Source organism: Acanthaster planci, linkage group LG07 (genome assembly GCF_054643075.1).
Source record: "Acanthaster planci isolate LZ-2023a linkage group LG07, COTS_SCS, whole genome shotgun sequence".
NCBI classification, from domain to species: Eukaryota; Metazoa; Echinodermata; class Asteroidea; order Valvatida; family Acanthasteridae; genus Acanthaster; species Acanthaster planci.
The window spans coordinates 1,089,469-1,108,436 of NC_141783.1; the positions used below are offsets into that span (position 1 = coordinate 1,089,469).

General features: G+C 41.0%; 2 protein-coding genes across 4 annotated transcripts; one reads left to right on the forward strand and one right to left on the reverse strand.

The window, feature by feature from the left end:
• Nucleotides 1-3,579: 3,579 nt before the first annotated feature.
• Nucleotides 3,580-9,886, reverse strand: LOC147798500 (uncharacterized). The gene is made up of 7 exons (XM_087139395.1): nucleotides 9,743-9,886; nucleotides 6,470-6,582; nucleotides 6,249-6,317; nucleotides 5,423-5,494; nucleotides 5,138-5,185; nucleotides 4,697-4,765; nucleotides 3,580-4,305 (listed from the first exon to the last, which is right to left on the reverse strand). The coding sequence occupies exons 2-7, from the start codon at nucleotides 6,546-6,548 to the stop codon at nucleotides 4,163-4,165; spliced, it is 480 nt and encodes a 159-aa protein (XP_086995521.1). The 5' UTR covers nucleotides 6,549-6,582; nucleotides 9,743-9,886; the 3' UTR covers nucleotides 3,580-4,162.
• Nucleotides 9,887-11,682: 1,796 nt separating this feature from the next.
• Nucleotides 11,683-18,516, forward strand: LOC110987027 (uncharacterized). Of its 3 annotated transcripts, none has more exons than XM_022249422.2 (3): nucleotides 11,683-11,822; nucleotides 13,687-14,318; nucleotides 15,314-18,516. In XM_022249422.2, the coding sequence occupies exons 2-3, from the start codon at nucleotides 13,726-13,728 to the stop codon at nucleotides 15,435-15,437; spliced, it is 717 nt and encodes a 238-aa protein (XP_022105114.2). In that variant the 5' UTR covers nucleotides 11,683-11,822; nucleotides 13,687-13,725; the 3' UTR covers nucleotides 15,438-18,516. The 3 variants fall into 3 exon arrangements, with proteins under 3 accessions (XP_022105114.2, XP_086995173.1, XP_086995174.1); XM_087139047.1 differs by having other exon boundaries at nucleotides 11,694-11,822; nucleotides 13,635-14,318; XM_087139048.1 differs by having other exon boundaries at nucleotides 11,696-11,822; nucleotides 14,065-14,318.
• The last annotated feature ends 452 nt before the right edge of the window (nucleotides 18,517-18,968 follow it).

Below are 18,968 nucleotides of genomic sequence, written 5' to 3' on the forward strand. Positions count from 1 at the left end.
AATCGCCTAAAATAGCAATTGACGGATACTGTGTGGGTAACTCACTGTGTTGGTTAAAATGGGAAGGGGGAAATTCCAAATATGAGTAACTCTTGCTTTGAATACATTAGCGTTGAACTATGGAATTCCATATCTGCCGTCGTGCGTCGCCCGTCGTGCGTCGCCCGTCGTGCGTCGCCCGTCGTGCGTCGCCCATCAAATGGGTTGCATAGGATTTGCAAAAGCCGGGGTTTAACAAATGACAATGTGATGATTCCATTCACTTCTGAAGATCTTTTCCGAATAAGGCAAGTACAAATCCCATCTGCAAAGCATATACTAGTCACATAATTAATTTCAATAATGCTAGACTACCCCTGCCCCTTGACAAGAAAATATCACCTCTCTGAGAAAAGTGTTTACTTTGGGAAAAACATTTTCAGCAAAAATGTTCCGGCCAACTTATCCACAGTGTTATTCTAATTCGCATACTGTAAAAACGTGCCGACTTGTTTTCATCAAATTCCAGGAAGAAATCTGCCAACCGATATAGATATTGCATCTTGTCCTCTCAATTTCACCTTGAAATTTAGAAATACTATGCTGTGGATAACAAACTGTTTATTAAATGTATTGTTGGGGGCAATTACCACTTGGTTTAAGTTTCAGAAAATATGACGGGTTGGTTTTTGTGGGTGTGTATGCCATGGTGGATAGGCCAATGAGAACAGGTTGTCCAGCACATCAGCATTATTTATGGGGCTAACAAGTAACGTTACTGTTGAAAAGACCTCTGTGAGCCAACCTACAACTAAAGTCATATCTAATTTGGAGTATACAGCAGATTTCATCATAGGTATACCCGCCCTCAAAGTAATGTTGAATCAGTTCGTCTCTTATGAAAACTATTAAGGAATCAAATATTGTAAATAATCTATTATTTACATTCCGTTCTGTGTGATATCGTGCAGGGACAGACAGAAATATTACATAGGCTATAGACCTAAAGTCAGGCTGTTAACGAGTAAAGTTACGTCTGGAGTAACTAAGTTATCGAGAAAAACAATCTACCCTAACAAAAGTCTATTTTGTTAATTTATTTATGTAACCAAAATGGTATTATTTCATATACACGTTACTTAGCCGATGTCAGGATATTATTTCTTCTTTCAATTGGAGTTTGGCGCAACTGCAAAAACGAATACATGTACATCTTTTAGTTCTATTGCTAAAGTGAGAGTCAGGCATGGTGGATCGATCGAACAAGGACATGTACATGTGAAACGGTCAAGGGTCAAAGTTAAAAATACCACTGCGCAATCGTGACAAAAAAACCACGGACGACGCACAACGGGCAACGCACCGTCCGGCGGGCGACGCACCGTCCGGCGGGCGACGCACCGTCCGGCGGGCGACGCACGACGGAAAATGGCATGTTTGGAACTGGTAAATGGCAGAATTGGGACACAACAAAAAGCAAAATGCGACGCACGACGGGCGACGGGAGATATGGAATTCCATACTCGAAGCTGCAACGAAAGTGGCTGGCGAAGCATGAGCGACGCATGCTGGTGATCAGCTCACTCGCATTGACCTAATAAACCCGTGGAGCTGAATGGCCAATGAATCTGGCGGGCTGCCCCCCGCAACGATTGGCAATCTCTGGATCTTTGTTCTGGCTCATTGCTAAACCCCATTTCGCCTAGACGCTACTATTACACGACAGGCGCCTACGAATTTCAACACACAATCTACACTCGGCACAACCATGTTTTTTTTCTAGAGTATAATGAATTTTATCGCTAAGGTCGATAAAATATGTTACTGAAACTCGGAATGTATATCACAATTGTTCTGACCCACAACCAATATAGATAACAGTCCGAATCCTTGAGGGGGAAGATTCGCCCTTTTATGGACTCTTTCTCTGCACTTAGCTGTATGCGCCGTGGGTCGAAACCATGATGTCCCTCAGCTGGAAATCACAGGGTGGTGCCTTTACAGCCGTATGTCGCGCATATAAGTGATATTTATTCGAGTTAAAGCTGTTTCTTTTGATTTTTTTTCAAGATATCTTCATTTATTTAAAGATATCTTTAATTATTTCAAGATACCTTGAAAAACTCTGGACACTTAAAGCCTTTAAGACTTTGATTCAATGATTCGAAAATATTTTAAAATTCAAGATATCTTGATCTCATATTCAAGATATCTCCAAATGATTTCAAGACATCTATATTTTAAGATATTTTTAAATGCATTTAAGATATCCTCAAATCGTTTTCAAAAAGTCTTTATAATCGGAATTTCCTGTGCGCACGAGATCGCAGTTTCTTTGTATGGCCCCCTGCGATCATAAGTACAAATTACATCGTTAGTGTTTTGGGACCCAGCTTGTGCATTTGTAAAAACACATCCCGATGTTCAGTGTACATGTACATGTATACCGTACATGTACATGGCTTAATAACCACTGACCTTGCTCATAGCTACCGAAAGTACTACCGAAAGAAATGGTATCCAGTCGTTGTGTTTGGGGTTGTACGAGACAAAGTGCAGATTCGACCAAAGAGAAAGAAAACATCTGGTTCTTCAGATTTCTTAAGTGCAGAAAGCAGTGAATCGAATGGTATGCAGTATAGTAGTTCGTACATCTACCATTTCTGATGGAAGGTGCCATACTAAGAAAGGGCGATCTCGTGCGTATACCCAGCAAGAAATGAGACCGAGGGGTACCCCCCCCCAACATGTCCAATCCCTATACACATTCCAGACTATTGTTACTTAACACACCCCCCCAAGATGTCTGAAAGGAATTCCCCAGATTCCTGCGAGACAATGACCAACACAAAGTAGGGGGGTTCTCTCCGTCTCATACCTTGCTGCATATGCTCGTGCGCACAGGAGAAATTACGATTATCAAAGTCTTTTTACATAGCACTAAAAATCCACGTCAATTAGAAACTTATATACCACAAACAATTAATGGGATTTTTTCTGAAGGAAAAACTGCACAAAGCCAGAAAGCCTGAGGGAAAATGATCATCAAAGTCACACTCCTTTCCCTTTTCGATGGCCTGCTCATACTTCTTGCCGCCAAGGTCACTTGCGCGCATGCGTGCATGATTATTAGTGAAGAGGTCCATCCGCCCCGAGTTAGAGTGCACCCTCAAGCAGCAAAAGAAAGACAGATGGTAAAAAGTTTTCCAAGAGGGTTCTATCTTGCACACGTTCTGCGTGGACGCAAAGACCATACATCGAGGAATAGATTCGTTGCGCGTACTCGGCTTGCACCGCATCAAATGCGTCACTGATCCCGTCATAAACGCGCGCCTATGCGGTGAGTACTTAAAAAACACGCCCTCTTTTTCCGCTCGGAGCAGATTACCCAGAACTACTTTTTACTAGCTTGCCCCGCTCACACCAGAAGCATGATCCGTCGCTGTATTTCTAGCCAGTCATATACGTATATGAACGTATATGTATAGTATAACTTTCTTCCTCTTTAGTCTGATTTTAAACAATAATATAACCCGACAGGTTATATGGATCGACACAAGAGAATGACTTGGGACAAAGTTGTAAAGTAGTTGACGTGGTTTATTCGGCCGGCTCGATGTGTGGCTCTCTGCCCGATTGCCAGAGCTCATAGGGATTTTATACATTTGCTGGACACTCCATTTTTTATCCATCATACAAGTTTCCTTACCTTATTAGGTATTAGCTACTAGTCTTTGAATAGTAATGCAGCGTGCATGAATGTGATTGGTTCATTTGGATTTGAGGGTGGGGTTAGTCAAATTAATGAACACTGACTTTTCCTTATAAGGCCGGTGGGCTGCCTCATGACCCATCCGGTCCAGCCCTGCTTTCCTCCCCAAGGGCCTTGTGGTTCAACTAGTCATTCCTTAAGTGAGGCTCATTACTTGGGAAGCGGTTCTACTGTTGAAGGTCAATCCGTGCATTGAACTTAAGTAGCAATACAACTTGTGCTGTTGTAACATGGTGATAATACACATCGAGTTGGCTGAATCGGACGGTTGCCTGCACGCCGTCCAAGGCCGCGTGATACCAAATCTGGTGATGTAAAAACGCGGGAAAGCCTACCAAAGAATAGACACCCGCGGGCGCCCCTCCCTGAGGGGCAAATATTGTGAATGACTAAGATAAAAGGCCCAAAACGTTAATTTTCTCTTGGATTGACATTGAAGGTACACTTGTCTCGTCCAGTGCAGATTGTATTGTTTCTCCCAATGACACGAATATTAACGCCACCCTGCTGCGTGCCCTCAGTGGCACCAGCTCGATTCGTCGATTCAGACCTTTCTGTAAATAAATATGCCGAAATATCAATAGTGAGCTTTATGAATGAATCCTACATACATTTAAGGAGAACATTCATTCCAGAGAAATCCCCGAAGAAAATAGTCCGTGGACTACGGGGTCCTTCAGCCGCCCAACATTTTATTTTTGGCATGTATTATTTACCCATGGCGCATATGTTTTGAGTTACCACGGAAATTAACTCTACAGGGTAACAGAAACGAACAAAATTACGAACACAATAGATATACCATGAGTCTTCGAATTCGCCGCACGTTGACTTTTTTCAACGCTTTTCAGTATGATCCACATTCTCGTGTTTATCCCATGAAGGCTCCTTGACATTATGTGGTCTTTTTCAGTATGCATGGTACTTTCCAAGTTCATGCCTTACCACTCCTTCCTGCACTTGATCCCTCGCGTCTGGAGCCTCTAATCTCACGCTGCGAAGGACTGTCGACATCTGTGTAACACCAAAGTTCTTTAATATTATTGACAACGCTGGTTAAACCGAGACAGAAGCAGCTCTACCTTCTCATTACTACAGTTATCGTTTTTTTGCCATCTGGAAACGTCGAAAGAGGTCTTAGTTTTGAATTTACAAGAAAGCAAGAGAAAATCAACTGAAAAAAGGATAAAAGTCAAATTTTTGGATTGAGCGCAATTTATAAGAGAAATAAGTTTTCAAAGACATGAGGTACCCTGGTCTCCACATACTATCTATTAAAAATACATTTTAGCGAATTCTTAAAATTTTATTAAGTTTATAGTATACTATATTTTATATAGTATTTTATATAGTATTTTATATAGTATTTCAAAATACTGTACGTACCTGTTCCATCTCCGCCGGTTATTTCGCCATGATAGTTGTCACTGTTGCCTGAAACAGAAAAGAAAATATTTTTATCTTCCATCACGCTCAACTATACTTCTCGAAATCTTCACAGATTGGTCCTTGTGAACCACAACTTGTAGTTGTGAGACACCAATGAACAGTACAATCAACGCCATGGCAGTAAGCATGCCGGGACCAATACACACCGGGAAAATCTCAAAGATTATTATTTTTTTTCGGATTATCATTTCTTGCTCATTCCTAAAAGTAATAGACACTTACCCTCTTGCTGCCTTCCAGCTTCGATCTCATAACGTGTAGCGGGCCTGCTTCTGTATCGCTCTCCCCAACCCACTTCAAAATGGATAAAAGATCAGAAACACACTTCATTATAGAATAGGTAAAGTTAGTAGCCAAGGCTGGGCACACAACTAGTTTTAAGGGGGGGGTAAAACTATATTTAGGGGGGTGAGCAAAAACAACTAGAATCTTATATATAACGGTTTTGCCCTTACCCAACGTATATTAATAAGCACTGTATGCTCAGTGCTTGTCCGAGAGCTTGCGAAAAAACCCTCACAAGCTTACTCGGGTGGGACTCGAACCCACGACCTCCTGCTCACTAGCGGTTTTTTTTTTCGCAAGCTCTCGGACAAGCACTGAGCATACAGTGCTTATTAATATACGTTGGGTAAGGGCAAAACCGTTATATATAATTAACATCTCCCCAACGCAAAAATACATCTTGAAAACTAGAATCTTATTATGTGACCAATGAGGGTTGGGGCTATTTTTGGTGCTTGTTCCACGCTTTCAGGAGGAAGGTAGAGAAATCAAAACTCCGTATCGCCTTTCACTTTTGCCCCTCCAAGTTGTCTTGTTTTTGTTTTGTTTTGTTTCCTCTTTTATCTCACTCCTTTTGGTGGGCCACAGTGTTCCTGCAAGGCAACGTTGACGATAACTTGTACTTCGCACGCTAACAGAGTGGATAATGTCAAGCGTACAGATGGTAAACTTCAGCCAGTAATTACCAACAAATTTTATTCCTATAACTGCATTCATTTGATTTGAATGAAATTTGTTACTAACAAAATATGCTTATCCTTACAGTAAGTTCGGACTACCCAAAAGAGAATGCCCCAAAACGATAGGCCTGTCTTCTCTCTGATATAGTCACCTGAAGAAAATGAGAAACAGAATTAAGTAACGAAAAGTGGCCGTGGGCGATGTGAAACCACTGAATTCCATGGTTCAGAGCTAAATAAGGAAAACGTGATGGAGTGCTTTAATTCATTTTTAGGAATTTGAACTAACTTGAATGAAACTTACAGATCCTTTGAAAGACGGTCCATTTGCCGTCTTCAGCGGCCTTCGGGGTTGGTGCGGTGGGTGCCAAATCTCTTTCCATGGTCTTCTCTCAATATGAATCAAACCCAAACAATCTGATAGAAACGAGCAAATTCGTCAAGTCATTGCTGCAAAACATTGCAACTTAATTGAAGGGTGGGAAGTAATCACTGTTACGAGAAAAATTCATTCCGTGAAATGCATAAGGTGAATAAATGATTTCCCTTATTAACTTTATAAATTCACTACAATTTCTGTAACTTCTAATGTGTATTCCGTATCATAATTGCAGGTAATTTCCGCACTGGAAATAACTACATGTACTGAAGTGCCACCCCGAAAAAAATATACATATACATTGTCGCGGAACACCACGCATCCAAACAACATAACAAAGCACAGGGAAATAGTCAACATTACAAATATCCAAAGGTCAAAGGGATAAAGGGAGTACTGTGCGGGCCATGACATTTTAGGATACTATTTGCAATGTTGACGCGCAGATAACTGTTGAGAGAGACCTCTCCTGCCGAGGGGTAAGTCGTGCTTAATTAAACTAATTTGGGACTTCAAAAAGCTTTCATCGACTGATCATATTGATAAAGTGACGTAGTTAATTGAACGAACTGTGGGACAATTGCAGTAGAATGTTCTTCTATTATACAGGAATTTTTCATAAAGGAAACACTATGCCTAATTGCCAGCATAAAAGCAGGGAAATAACTAGGTATAATAATATCTCACGCAGCTATCAAAGTATGCATCAAATAATCCACATTAATTACAACTCATTACTAAACCGCCCTCTTAAACTTGAAAAGGACATTGAATGGGGGAATTTTTTTGAGATGCAAATCTGACAGTAACCAACTGTGTCAAATCCGTTGATTACTTTCATTATATAAATTCGCCAGCAAAAGTACGATACAAAAGTACGATACATTTAGAGTCACAGGAGTTGTCAAATTAAGCTTTTAAGCAACAAGACACACTTTCTTGTCTAACAAACTCAAAAATAATCTTTCGATCACTGATAAATTTCTAATGAAAACGTTTCCATCATCAGCGTTTGGTTTCCTGCCCTCAAGATTCTTGCCATGTCCACCTTTAGGCCAGTAAGAATTAACGTAAGTGCCCGACCCAGACATTTTCGCTAATAACGGAATGTCCACTCAGAACCCTTCACGTGGTTGTCATATAGATTTCTGTTCATAAATCTTGATTTAGGTATCTGCTGGAAAACTCTGATGAAATTCTACGTGCCTACTATGTTCCGATTTGCCGTTTGGGGGGGGTCGTTAACACGTATTATGAGGTTGTTACCACCAGTAAGTGAATAAATTCAGAGTTTTTTCCTTCAACGTGATTTGGCAACAATGCATGAGGAGAGTCGAGGGAACATTGAGGTGCGTGAGAGGGGACCTCACTAGTATGCTGTGGTGTCAAGGACATAAAAATATTTGGGATTTAACCCTCAAAGAACCAAGTTATTTTGGTCCATCTCAAAGCCGGCTGGGGCGGATTAGGCTCAATTCTGGAAAACTCGGCATGCATATGAAACACTCCTGATCATTACAAATGTCAAGTTTGAAATCAATCTAACATACACGAAAGGCCATTTGAAGTTCCGAGGGCCACATACGTTCTAGCCCGCCTGCATTGCATCGCAGTGGAAAATATGCGTTTTGGGTTGACCTACGGTCTTGGTAAAATGGGTGCTGTGTAAGAATCGCTGGTGCTGTTTTTCGCAGAAATGATGGCAAAATGACCACAAAGAGTCACTCTGAAAACTCGTGTACTGCGGAGATCTCGCATAATATAATCATCACAGAATTGTAAACTATGCTTTTCGTCACGAAAAGGCATTTTTACGTAAACTCCTGCCTGTTTTGGGAATATTCCAGCTGTACGTTGATCATACACCGCAAGAATGTTCGGTTTTGGTATCGTTTATGATGGGTCAAGGGTGCAAGTGTGGACATGGCTACACCAGTGAATACTTAGATGAATAAAATGCATTCAGCTCAGTCATGAAAGTTGTGAGCCGTTGCAATGGTGATTGTTGGGACATGAGAAAGTCAAAACTGATATTTAAGTGTTACTAATGCAAAAGTCGACCCTCTTGTTAATTTCCATTTTGAGGAGTCAGTCCCAGGCAATCTCCTAGACGATAAATATTTAAATTGCATGGATAACAATTCTGAAGGACTATCATTGCACTCTTGGAAAATGTTTTTTGAACCACCCAAGTATTGAAGGGCCTACAGGAATCTTTGCCGCGTCCAGTTAAGCAGTTTGTAAAAAATTGCCTCAAGTCACTGCAAGGCCTTCGAATGCATGTAGCAGCATGAAAGTGTATTTTATTTGTCAACTGCCAACCTCCATCCTTTACTTTCTGTATATCCTTGCACATGCGGTGTCGTTAAATATTGTGTCAAGTCAACATTTGTAGAATATGAAAGGTTTTGCGTTTGTGTCGGAAAAACATGCCAAAACATATGTTTTGTACACTAAGGGTAGCTGTTTTGTTTTTTAATATACATATTTCCCCGAGGTTTATTTTGGTCGACTTTTTGGAGATACGTTACTCCCATCTAAACACATTCCCGCCGAAATTTGGTTATCAAAAATGTCTGGGTCTTCATCAACTCTTACTGGCATCTGCAGTGCCTCTCCATTTCTCCAAGCAAATTGCATAGGCCTACAACGGCACAACATGCTACGCCATCTTAGCATGGTTCTCTGGGGGTTTACATTGCAGTCATAGTATAGTTCGACGGTTCTTTCTGAACCATCGACAGTTTAGGATATTAACTCTAGCGTTAATTCTGATAATGTTAGCATTTTTGACGTGTGTGTACGATTCCAGTGGCCCCCCCCACTTTTTTACAGTACGGTCAGAATAGGTTTTGAAATCATTTGATCTGTTGATCATGAAACTTAATGCAGTTTGTCACTAACCCTCTTTTGTAACTAATCAAATTGAAAAGAGGATCGAAAGGGCAAAGTTCTGGTTTCTTCGGGAATTGAAATCAGTATTTCCCCCATATTTAAAACGTTCGGGCGGAAAGGGTCTTGCAAAATTTAGACTTAACGACAATGCCAGACTGTTGCAGTGGATGCTGTGTGAGTTGTTTTTCAAACAAAATGGCTGCACTTGATCTGAGCAAGCGGATTCAATGTGATTGTCATATAGTACGCCTTATGGAAAAGGGTAGTGTTAAGTTGAAGTCTTGACAAAAGGAAGCCACTCACCAAAATGCCGAAATTTGCTCAGTGTGACTGGAAAGCACGGATGTTCGAAAATATGTTGTGTATACCCGGAAATGTTTGGCGATTTGTTACATGAAATTTTTACGTCAATGAAATTCGGTCCTTGTTCCTTATCCGCCTAGGGTGCATTTCACCAAATCGTTGTACATGTATTTCTGCGCGCAAGCTGAATATTTTGTGATCCACGGTATTTTTGCAATAAGACAGACCATAATCAGGAGAGATCATAGAACTATTTCTATAAATTTCAAATTTGGGATTGATAGTTTCCGGTTCGGGGTATTTCTTTCACAAAAAGCCACAAATTGCGGGCCTATTTTGAATAGAGGCGGGCGGCTACATTCAGAAATGAGCGCTTAGTTTTACTGTTGTTTGGGGGGTATCTTCCTTGAACAGCGAGTAAAATTTTGTGGCTAATCCCATGCAATTTAAACAAAAAAGTGATCTTGAATTTCTAGTGAAAAACAGAGGCCAACCTCTTTACGAGAGTCAACAAGCGGCGCTATTTCGGTCCGATTTTGCACTGTTTTGGGCGCATATTTGGTGTAGTGAGTGCAACCCCTAGGTACTAGGCTTACGCCCTCACCGACAAAGTAGAGACAGGTAGGTGGAGAGTTTTGAACAGGTCTCCTGCTTGCGCTCTGCAAATATGCGAAGTCTTTGCGCTTCTCAAAGAAATCAGAATTCTGTTGCTTTTGGCACTCCATTGCGTTCTATCAAGTTCATCTTTGATGTTCAATCTGGTCTCTCGGAAAGTAGAAAAGGAGAAACTTTTTGTTTTAAAAATGTGAAAATCAGCTTTTTCCGCTGGTGGAGCAGATTTTAAATCGTGTTTGTGTTGGGCAAAAATAAAGTTGGATTTTCATGCACGAGAAAAGTAGAAAATAATGTAGAAAAACGCATTTTAGTGCTACTGTGACATTGCAAAAGCAAATGTCCATTTTTGCGCACAACTCGATCACAATAGACCCTTCCTCTAATTTATTCTAATTTATGTATGCATGCGCATAAATTGCATGTGGCGACAAAAAGCTTGAGCGGCGACATCGCGACACAAATTTCAACGTCATTTTCTCTTAGTCTGCTCCTTTTTGCACTTTTGTCTTCGAAAAATCCACTGAAATTATTCAACTATTACTTTCTGGTCTGAAAGGGATAGGCCTGTTAAATTTGAATAAATTGTTTAAAAGTCTTTGCCCCTCCCTCCCCGATCGCACGAGGTCAAAAGAAATTAACGCAAATACTTTTTTGTGGTGATCAAATCAAAGGAGTGTGACTGAAGAATTTTTCAGACTTTCCAAAGACTGAATTTAATGCATACCACATCGCTCAAAACGAGGGAAAGATATTTTTAAGACCACATAAAGATGTCATATTCCCGTTTATTTCAAATTAAAATCTTGTTCAACATTTTGCTTGAGTGGAATGTAGAAAAATATAAATAATTGGTTCGTTTTTATGAAAACATTTGTCAAAAGTTCGTTTTTTGTAAGACTTGAAGAAAGATTGTTTTCATTGTTGGAACTGAATCTTTGGTAGCAGATTTCTTTGTTAAAGTTTACTTTTACAAAGGGTATATTAAAAGTTCGTTGTATTTTTTTAAAAATGATCTTGAAAATGGTGCTACAACTACATGTATGTAGTCGCGTACGGCTACTCATAGAACGATTGGCAAAATGAACTTAGACAAACTATATGGAAAAAACGAATGTCGTAAGAGGTGTTTCCCTTTTTTAGAAAATAAATACTCGATGGCACCATTGGGCTTTCGTCGGCATAATATAAAGCCAATCTGAATTAATTACACATTATTTTGCGAAGCCGAACTCGACGAAATTACAATTTGCATAAAAAAAACTTGGTCCGGTACAGAATTAGCCACCGGTAGAGGGCGCCATCGCATCGTTAAACTTTTACATGCTCAATGTGAAGACACGGGGCACGCCTTGTACGTGCATGTACATGTACGTACGTCACTACGTAGTACGTGTTTTACACTTTACCTTACGATTTCCATTCACTGTTTCACTCTTTTCGGACTGGCTAACTGTCGAAATTACAAGTGAGTATATTAATAATACAACTTTTGACAGACCTTACTAGGACTGTCCGTTTCACTCCAATTGGTAACTAGGGCCTACTTTTAATAGATTTAACATGTTTAACCACACAGTTAAGCCCGGTTTCCATAATTCATATCGATCATGTAAGAAAACAGAGATAGCAATGCAATTAAGACAGAAAGTGCAATGCAGACATATGGAAACATCTCAAACGGAAATATCACTGGTAACCCATACATAACGCAAACCAGCCCCAGACAAATCTAGAAAGTAACCTTGCCTACTGTTGCTGAGTTGCTCGGTACAGTGCCTATACAAACATGCACGCTAGCATGAATGATTTGTGTATAGCAATGTTCCTCTCGCTTAGCACCACTCATTTTGTCCATTTTCTCCTCATAGGGCTTTACGAGCATATGCAGCCTCAATTGTCAATAAAATTGCTGACCATTAAAAAATAACATCTAACTGGTGCATCAGTTTCGCCTCAAGAGGCAACACTGCCACCTAAAAAGGGCATTTCTTTTTCATAATATTTGCAATTTTTATTCGCAATTTTGTTGAATTTTTGTTGGAATGATGTGGCGCGGTGTCTCTTCTGCGTCTGTCTGCTTCTTGACGTCTTGTGAACTGTCTGTGTCAAAAACGACCATGTGGAAATCAGGCGTTACATGTACATGTACTACGAATAGCTAGATTGTGTGGGCCCATGGACTGAGGATCCTTTTTTAAGTACATGTAGCTCCATGGTAGGCCTAACATCAGTGTTACGTCTTCGTTTTTACGAAGAGCAAACATTGTTGCCATCTGTGGCAGTTGAACCATGCCTAATCCTACTTTCACTGTTCCAGTGTAAGATTTATACAAACCTAGCCTACATGTACACTCATAAACTCCCATTAGGCCCAACACATGTTGGCCGTGTTGATGATGCCAACTTACCCTACCATTAACAGCCAAGTAAGATTTTTGATGGGGAGGTTTAGTCACCTTATCTCCTCATTAAAATGGTAAAATTCTTGAACCTTTTTCCCATCCATACTACAGAAAATCAGCAGCATGCACTCTCAATCACTGTCAGCTGTGTGACAGCTTGACCAATCGCAACACTGCTCATATATATTTCCTACATGTTTTCCTGTCTCCCACAGATGAAAGCCGCACAGTGATTGGCCCATTTTGCTGCCATGCCTATGACCAATCATGGGTCGGCTTTCTTTTGATGGGGGGGGTAGGAAAACAAAAATGGGAGCAGGGTTACCTTTTAACTTCAGTTACAAAGTGTGGCAAGTGTAACCACGGAGGAATAAATGCACAGACACAAACGTTACGAATTTCAATGTCCAAGTCAGACTGAGTGACGTTTCTTCACAGGATTTTGTGTCTCCATTGAAAACAAGTACATGTATGTTTGGACAGACCCACTTGTAAGACTTTGTGCGAGCATGGAGGAAGGAAAACAGATGTTGCAAGATGGAACCTAACTACATGTATTAACGGCACCTGGGTTTGTGGCATGTACACTCATATTGTGTCATGTACAAGCATATACCTGGCAATATGGCCGTTTCACAATAGAGCGCCACCAAGAGTTTGCAACGCGTTGGCCAATCACAATGCGCAAAATTTGCAATCCAATGTGCGTTTGGAAAGGGTCGACAAACTTCGGGAGTTGTGATTGGCCAACGCGCTGCAAACTCTTGGTGGCGCGCTATTGTGAATCACCCGTATTGCAGATCTGCTGACTGTGTACAGTTGACTTCAGGAGATACAGTAGTACTAGTTCTTTTATATCTGTTTTTATCTTGAAGAGATTGACTGATTTGTACATCGCTGATGTAAATGTACCCCGTTCTTTACCAGAGACCTCAAAATACAGTTGCCTCATCAATTATCAGGAGGATGCCTGTACACCATGGACACCATCATCATGGTGCTGCCCATCACCATGGCGTTCACCACCATGGCATTGGTCATCACCATCACCACCACAACATCCACCATCATGCTCCCGTGTCAGCCACAGGCCAAGTGGTGGGTGGCCCAGCCATAACAACACGAGTCGGCAATCCCATGGGGCTGCCCTTTTGCCTAGGCATGTTTGGGTTTTTCTTTCTCTTCAGTGGTATCATGATGATGTCGTTTGGCGTTAGCGCCTTCTCTGGTGTGGGCATCGTTGGGTGCCTCTTTTTGATTGGGGGAGTGGCTTTGATGATTGCCTTTGTCGTTCTCTGCCGGAAGATCCGCATGCAGCAACAGCAGGCTATCGTCAACCAGCAGGCAGCTGGGGTGACCACGATGGAGTACAGCCAGCCGGGCACCCAGCCCTTAGTACAGCCCCAGCAGCCAGGAGCACCCCCTATCATTCACCCACAGGGTCCCGGGGCAACTATCGTGTATGGACCAGGGGGACAGGTGGCCTACCAACCCCAGGCCCAGCCAGGCTTCCAGCCAGAACCTCAGCAGTATCCAGCAACAATTCCCTATCCACAGCCGTAAGTTGCTCTGTGGAACATTCATAGGTTACTCACTCAAAGCTTGCCATTGCTGGCCAAGCCGCCACCACTTACTAAAGTCAAGTTAGTTACTGATGTTACTTTTAGAAATAAATTAATTAGCAAATGTCTGTCCATACATTGAAGAGTTTTCATTTGAAAAAGGGAGGTTTTGGCTTTCTATTTGATGGAATTGGGATTTGAATTGTAGCTGTAAGTACAAACTTGATCTTGATAAGTATTGGTAATTGACTAGTTCCGACAGTGGATATTCGTTGCTGGCATCTCCATCTCAGAGGCTGCTTTTGTTATTTGAGTTACTTACAATGAATACACCAAAGTTGTACTTGAGCCTATCCCAGTGATACTAAATTACTCCCCTCTGAGGATAGGAGCATCAAGTAAGTCTACATGCTTGGACAGAAGTCTGAGAAGAGCCTGTTTAAACCATGGATGCCATTACAATTTGGGACTCGCGGTGCTCTTGCCCCGACTGATGGCACTGGCGACCATCTTACCATGCCAAATACAAAGGCGATAATTGGCTGCGTGCTATTGTAACTTTTGTTGCTGTGAATGATTTATTTCCAAACGGTAAGCAAGCTTTCGCATCACCCTTGTATTTTGGGCGGTAAGATGGTCACCAGTGGCCTCAGTGGCCTATATGGGCTGGTGAGGGACATTGCGAGTCCAAATTTTTTTCTATGACATCCACGATTTGAATGTGCTCTCAAACTGCGGAAGATGGCTACCACCAGCACCATAGACGTAATCACCACTGGCAGTCCACCTTCAGGGTGTACAATTTGCCTTGGAGTCATCGAAATAGAGCTACAAGAGAAATGCTTGAATTCTAGGCATTAGAGGGAAATTTGGCATTAACGTATCCCACCAATTTCTGTGTGGAGTTGCTTTCTGGTGCATTCATGCTTTTCCATTAAGTTCTCTTCATTTGCTTGCTATGTATACATTTTTTTTTGCCTTATATTTTGAAGGGGTCCTGATATGTCCAAGTCTGATCTACCAGCGGGACCCACTGCACCCCCACCAACCTATGAGGATGCAGTCAACCCAGCCAGCAAACCTGACAGTGCAAGCGACACACCAATCGCAATGTAACCTTTTCACGGCGGTGCTCAAGGGGCAGAGGAGGAGTGGTGCTTCAGCTAAAGGTCTTGGTCTGGGTTCGAATCCTGCCGCAGTCTCTCTGGGATGCGGTCAACAGAGGCCAAGTCATGGCTGCCACGGGTTACACCACCCATCTGAAATGTCTGTAACCGGTACCGTGAGGCTTCCATAGCAAACGTGTTCATTCCCAGCCACGGGTCAAATGCTTGGGCTGCGGGCGAGAGATCGGCCAGCACATTGAGGCAGCTGCCCCTGCTCTTCCTGGTGAACTCTGACATCAGGTCAACTGATGAAAATCCCCTGAAACCCCCTGGAAGCATTGTGAGACCATCAGGACTCAGCCATTGATAGACTGGTCCGTGAGGCCCTGCCCCATTGTGATCTGTCTAAGGGTGGGTGGAGGGCAGGTCCCTGGTTCTGCTGCTAGTGTGCCCCCTGTCGGATTGGATGGATTATGCAACATCTGTGAGAGTTACAACCAACCCACTGCTTCTTGAAATCTTTGCTGATTGGACTGCGGGATAAAAAGGTAAATTTGTCACGGCACCGTCAGGTATTCTCATCACAATCCAGGCGAGTGCTGTTAATGTTACAGGCCAGCGTTGGATACAATATCCCTTACTCAGGTAAATTAGGCACCCCTGTATTTGTGGACTTTATTCATCAGAAGTTTGAGAAAGTGACTCTAATCCGCTTTGCAATAGACACTGACACATTCATCCTTCTTGACCATAAATGAAGCTCTAAGGCCAGGAAAATGAATAGTGCAGAGGTCGTCCAGCATTGGACTCTATCGAACCACTAACAACATCTTAGGTGTACTGGATTTCTGGTGGGTTTGATGTAGATACATGCGTAGACTCGGTAATGTACATGTAGTTTGGAAAGTTCTTTGGTCATTTTATGACAACTCAGTGCATGTGTCATTAGTTACTAGTGGGACCCAGGCTTACGAAGTCTAAAGACACTCGGTCAAAAGACATAATACCTTATCAAAAGTTTGACTTTTGCTTCATAAATCTCGACAGGTTTAATAGTTGACTTTTTGACTCCCGAACACCTTCCGTTAAAGTCCGTGTCACACCTTGATGAATTGTGTTGATTCAGATGAATGGTATCCATTCATTATGTGCATTAGATGTGGGAACATCCAGGGCGCCAGTGAACCATGATGCTGGGCCTAAAATAATTCAAACTATTCTTTTGAAAATATTTTCACATTACTGTTCGAGACCAAAGAACATTTATTTTTTTAGGTACACTATTTGTCAAAAATGCGAACATATAAATTATACAAGTGTTCATGTTTTGTTCTTGTACTCTCGTCACAAAGAAAGGTTTCAAATTTTTTCCGTGTTTTCAACATTCTGAAATATCAAAAAATACTATTCACTAAATTGTTTGAAAGAAACAATATATGCGGAGGGAACTTGACACTTCACTTCTTCATTTCCTTATTTATTTTTTGAATTTTGAAATGGCCTTTATAACACCCCATGCTTTTTCCCTGTTGGAGATAAGGTTCATTGCGATTATGACCTCAAGATTTCAGAATATGTTATTGTCTGAACACAGTCAACTACTAAAAAAGACGAGGTTTTTGGCAGCTCTAAAACTGAAAGCCAGGAAAGTGATGTTATCTTTCTCACGGTTCACGTTCTGATGTGGAATTTTCACCAATCTGAAAATGTCAGCACAAGCAATCATAAAGTAAGACATTTAAAGTGGCCAAAATTTGATCAAAAGCTCTTTGGTCACATAAATCTTACGTGGCCAAAATGAACAAACTCAACCATGCACATAACAGGCTTCCCTTCCCAGCCCTAATTTCCTGCTGACTCCGCCCCTCGCCTGTATTGGCATACATATATTTATCAATTTGTTTCTATTAACCTGTAAATAAATTCTATTTCTACTTTCAAAGTGTTCAAAGTGTTTGCATATTTGTTTTTAAACTGTTATAACATAAACGTCTGCCTAAAATCTGCTACTCCATTTTGACTATTTGTCTGTATATGTACACACCTCTTAAAGTGTAGGAGGAATGAATTTCTCTTCGACACATTTTGTCTCCATCTTTGTATTTTTCTTCAATGTATGAAAACTCTTACACACATTTGGTTAAATGCATTGAAAATGTACACTTTTAAACATTCAAAATTATCCACTTTTAGCAGACCGCTGAGGGCGCTGTTGCAGTGAAGTCATCTAGGGAAGACATGGTTCAGTGCATAGGTATTTCTGTTCAAATTGTGAACCCAGAATTTACTAACTGAAAGCGTTACTGAGAGAGGGATTGATGGTTTCTTATTGCTGTGCACATGAACAACAATGAAACAGCAAAAACGATCCTAGGAAAATCTACAAAAATGCAGGACTTTTTGTGTACAAACCAACGTAGCATTGAGGCTTCTTCCTGAGATGACATCACGGTGTGCCCATGTGTATGGAAATCCCAGTGCATGCAAAAGAACCAAAAAGGCATTGAAAATAATACCCTTTGAAATAGTGAAACCAAAGTTGAAAAATATGGTTTACTGAGGCACGAAGATGCATTGCACAGGTTTGTAATAAAAGTCATTGCGATTGCATTGACACATCCAAGACCAGGCCACACATGTCTCTCATGTATACAGTGCAAAAAGCAAGTTGAGCCGTAGTTTTCAGAGTTTTATGTACCTCAGATGAAATAAGCCTTGATTTAGATATTTCCAGAATTCATTACATGCCAAAAAGGGGCCTTAACATTTGGCCATTTTATTGTTATTGAGGGAATCTTTAGATACATGTACATAAATGTATTATTAATCGATTTGATCCTGTTACCTTTTTATTTACATACAGTAGTATATATTTTAATGGTGTAAGTGATTTTTGTATCTATTAATTGTATAAACAAATAATTTATTGACAAGATTTTCTGACCATTTCCTTGACCTGTACATGTAGCATACATTTTGTCAAAAATTATAACTTCGTTTTCAAACTCATTTGTCTTAAAAGTAAACGTATGTTGTATCGATAACTTGTATTGTACATGTACTTTAATAAATTTCTTGCATATCCCTTAGGCCTATTGCGAAAATTTGAGAAAGATGCTTTGTTTACTTGATTTCATAGCCAGGTGTGATTTTAGATCCCAAATGGAAGATTGGCAGACATTGTTGAATGTGTTCTAGAATTAAAAATACAGAAATGCTAACTCTTTTTCCAAGGTTGAAGCCAAAACAAGCAAATACCTGGGCTTAACTCGGCCATGGTGGAATCCTCCTAAACTCAACCACATAAGAGCACGGCAATAGCGCGGCATCATTTTCGCTAAACGTCGAACCACCGTGCAAACGGACGAAACGACGACAGCGCGGCATACCGTGTCAAGCTTAAGGGCTTGATCAGTGAAATACTAAGTGCCCTTCACTCATTCTCCGTACTGAGTGTGACAGAACGTTGGGCAGTAACTTTAGTCTGTGCTTGGAAGCCTTAGACACACTAATTCAGTTTGAACCAAACTATAATTTATAG

Coding starts and splice junctions, on each gene's coding strand:
- LOC147798500 (XM_087139395.1), bottom strand. CDS start 6,548: ATGGAAAGAGATTTGGCACCCACCGCACCAACCCCGAAGGCCGCTGAA. Junction 5,186..5,422: donor AGCTGGAAGGCAGCAAGAGG/GTAAGTGTCTAT, acceptor TTTCTGTTTCAG/GCAACAGTGACAACTATCAT. Junction 4,306..4,696: donor ATCAAGTGCAGGAAGGAGTG/GTAAGGCATGAA, acceptor ATTTATTTACAG/AAAGGTCTGAATCGACGAAT.
- LOC110987027 (XM_087139047.1), top strand. CDS start 13,666: ATGTACCCCGTTCTTTACCAGAGACCTCAAAATACAGTTGCCTCATCA. Junction 14,319..15,313: donor ACAATTCCCTATCCACAGCC/GTAAGTTGCTCT, acceptor TATATTTTGAAG/GGGTCCTGATATGTCCAAGT.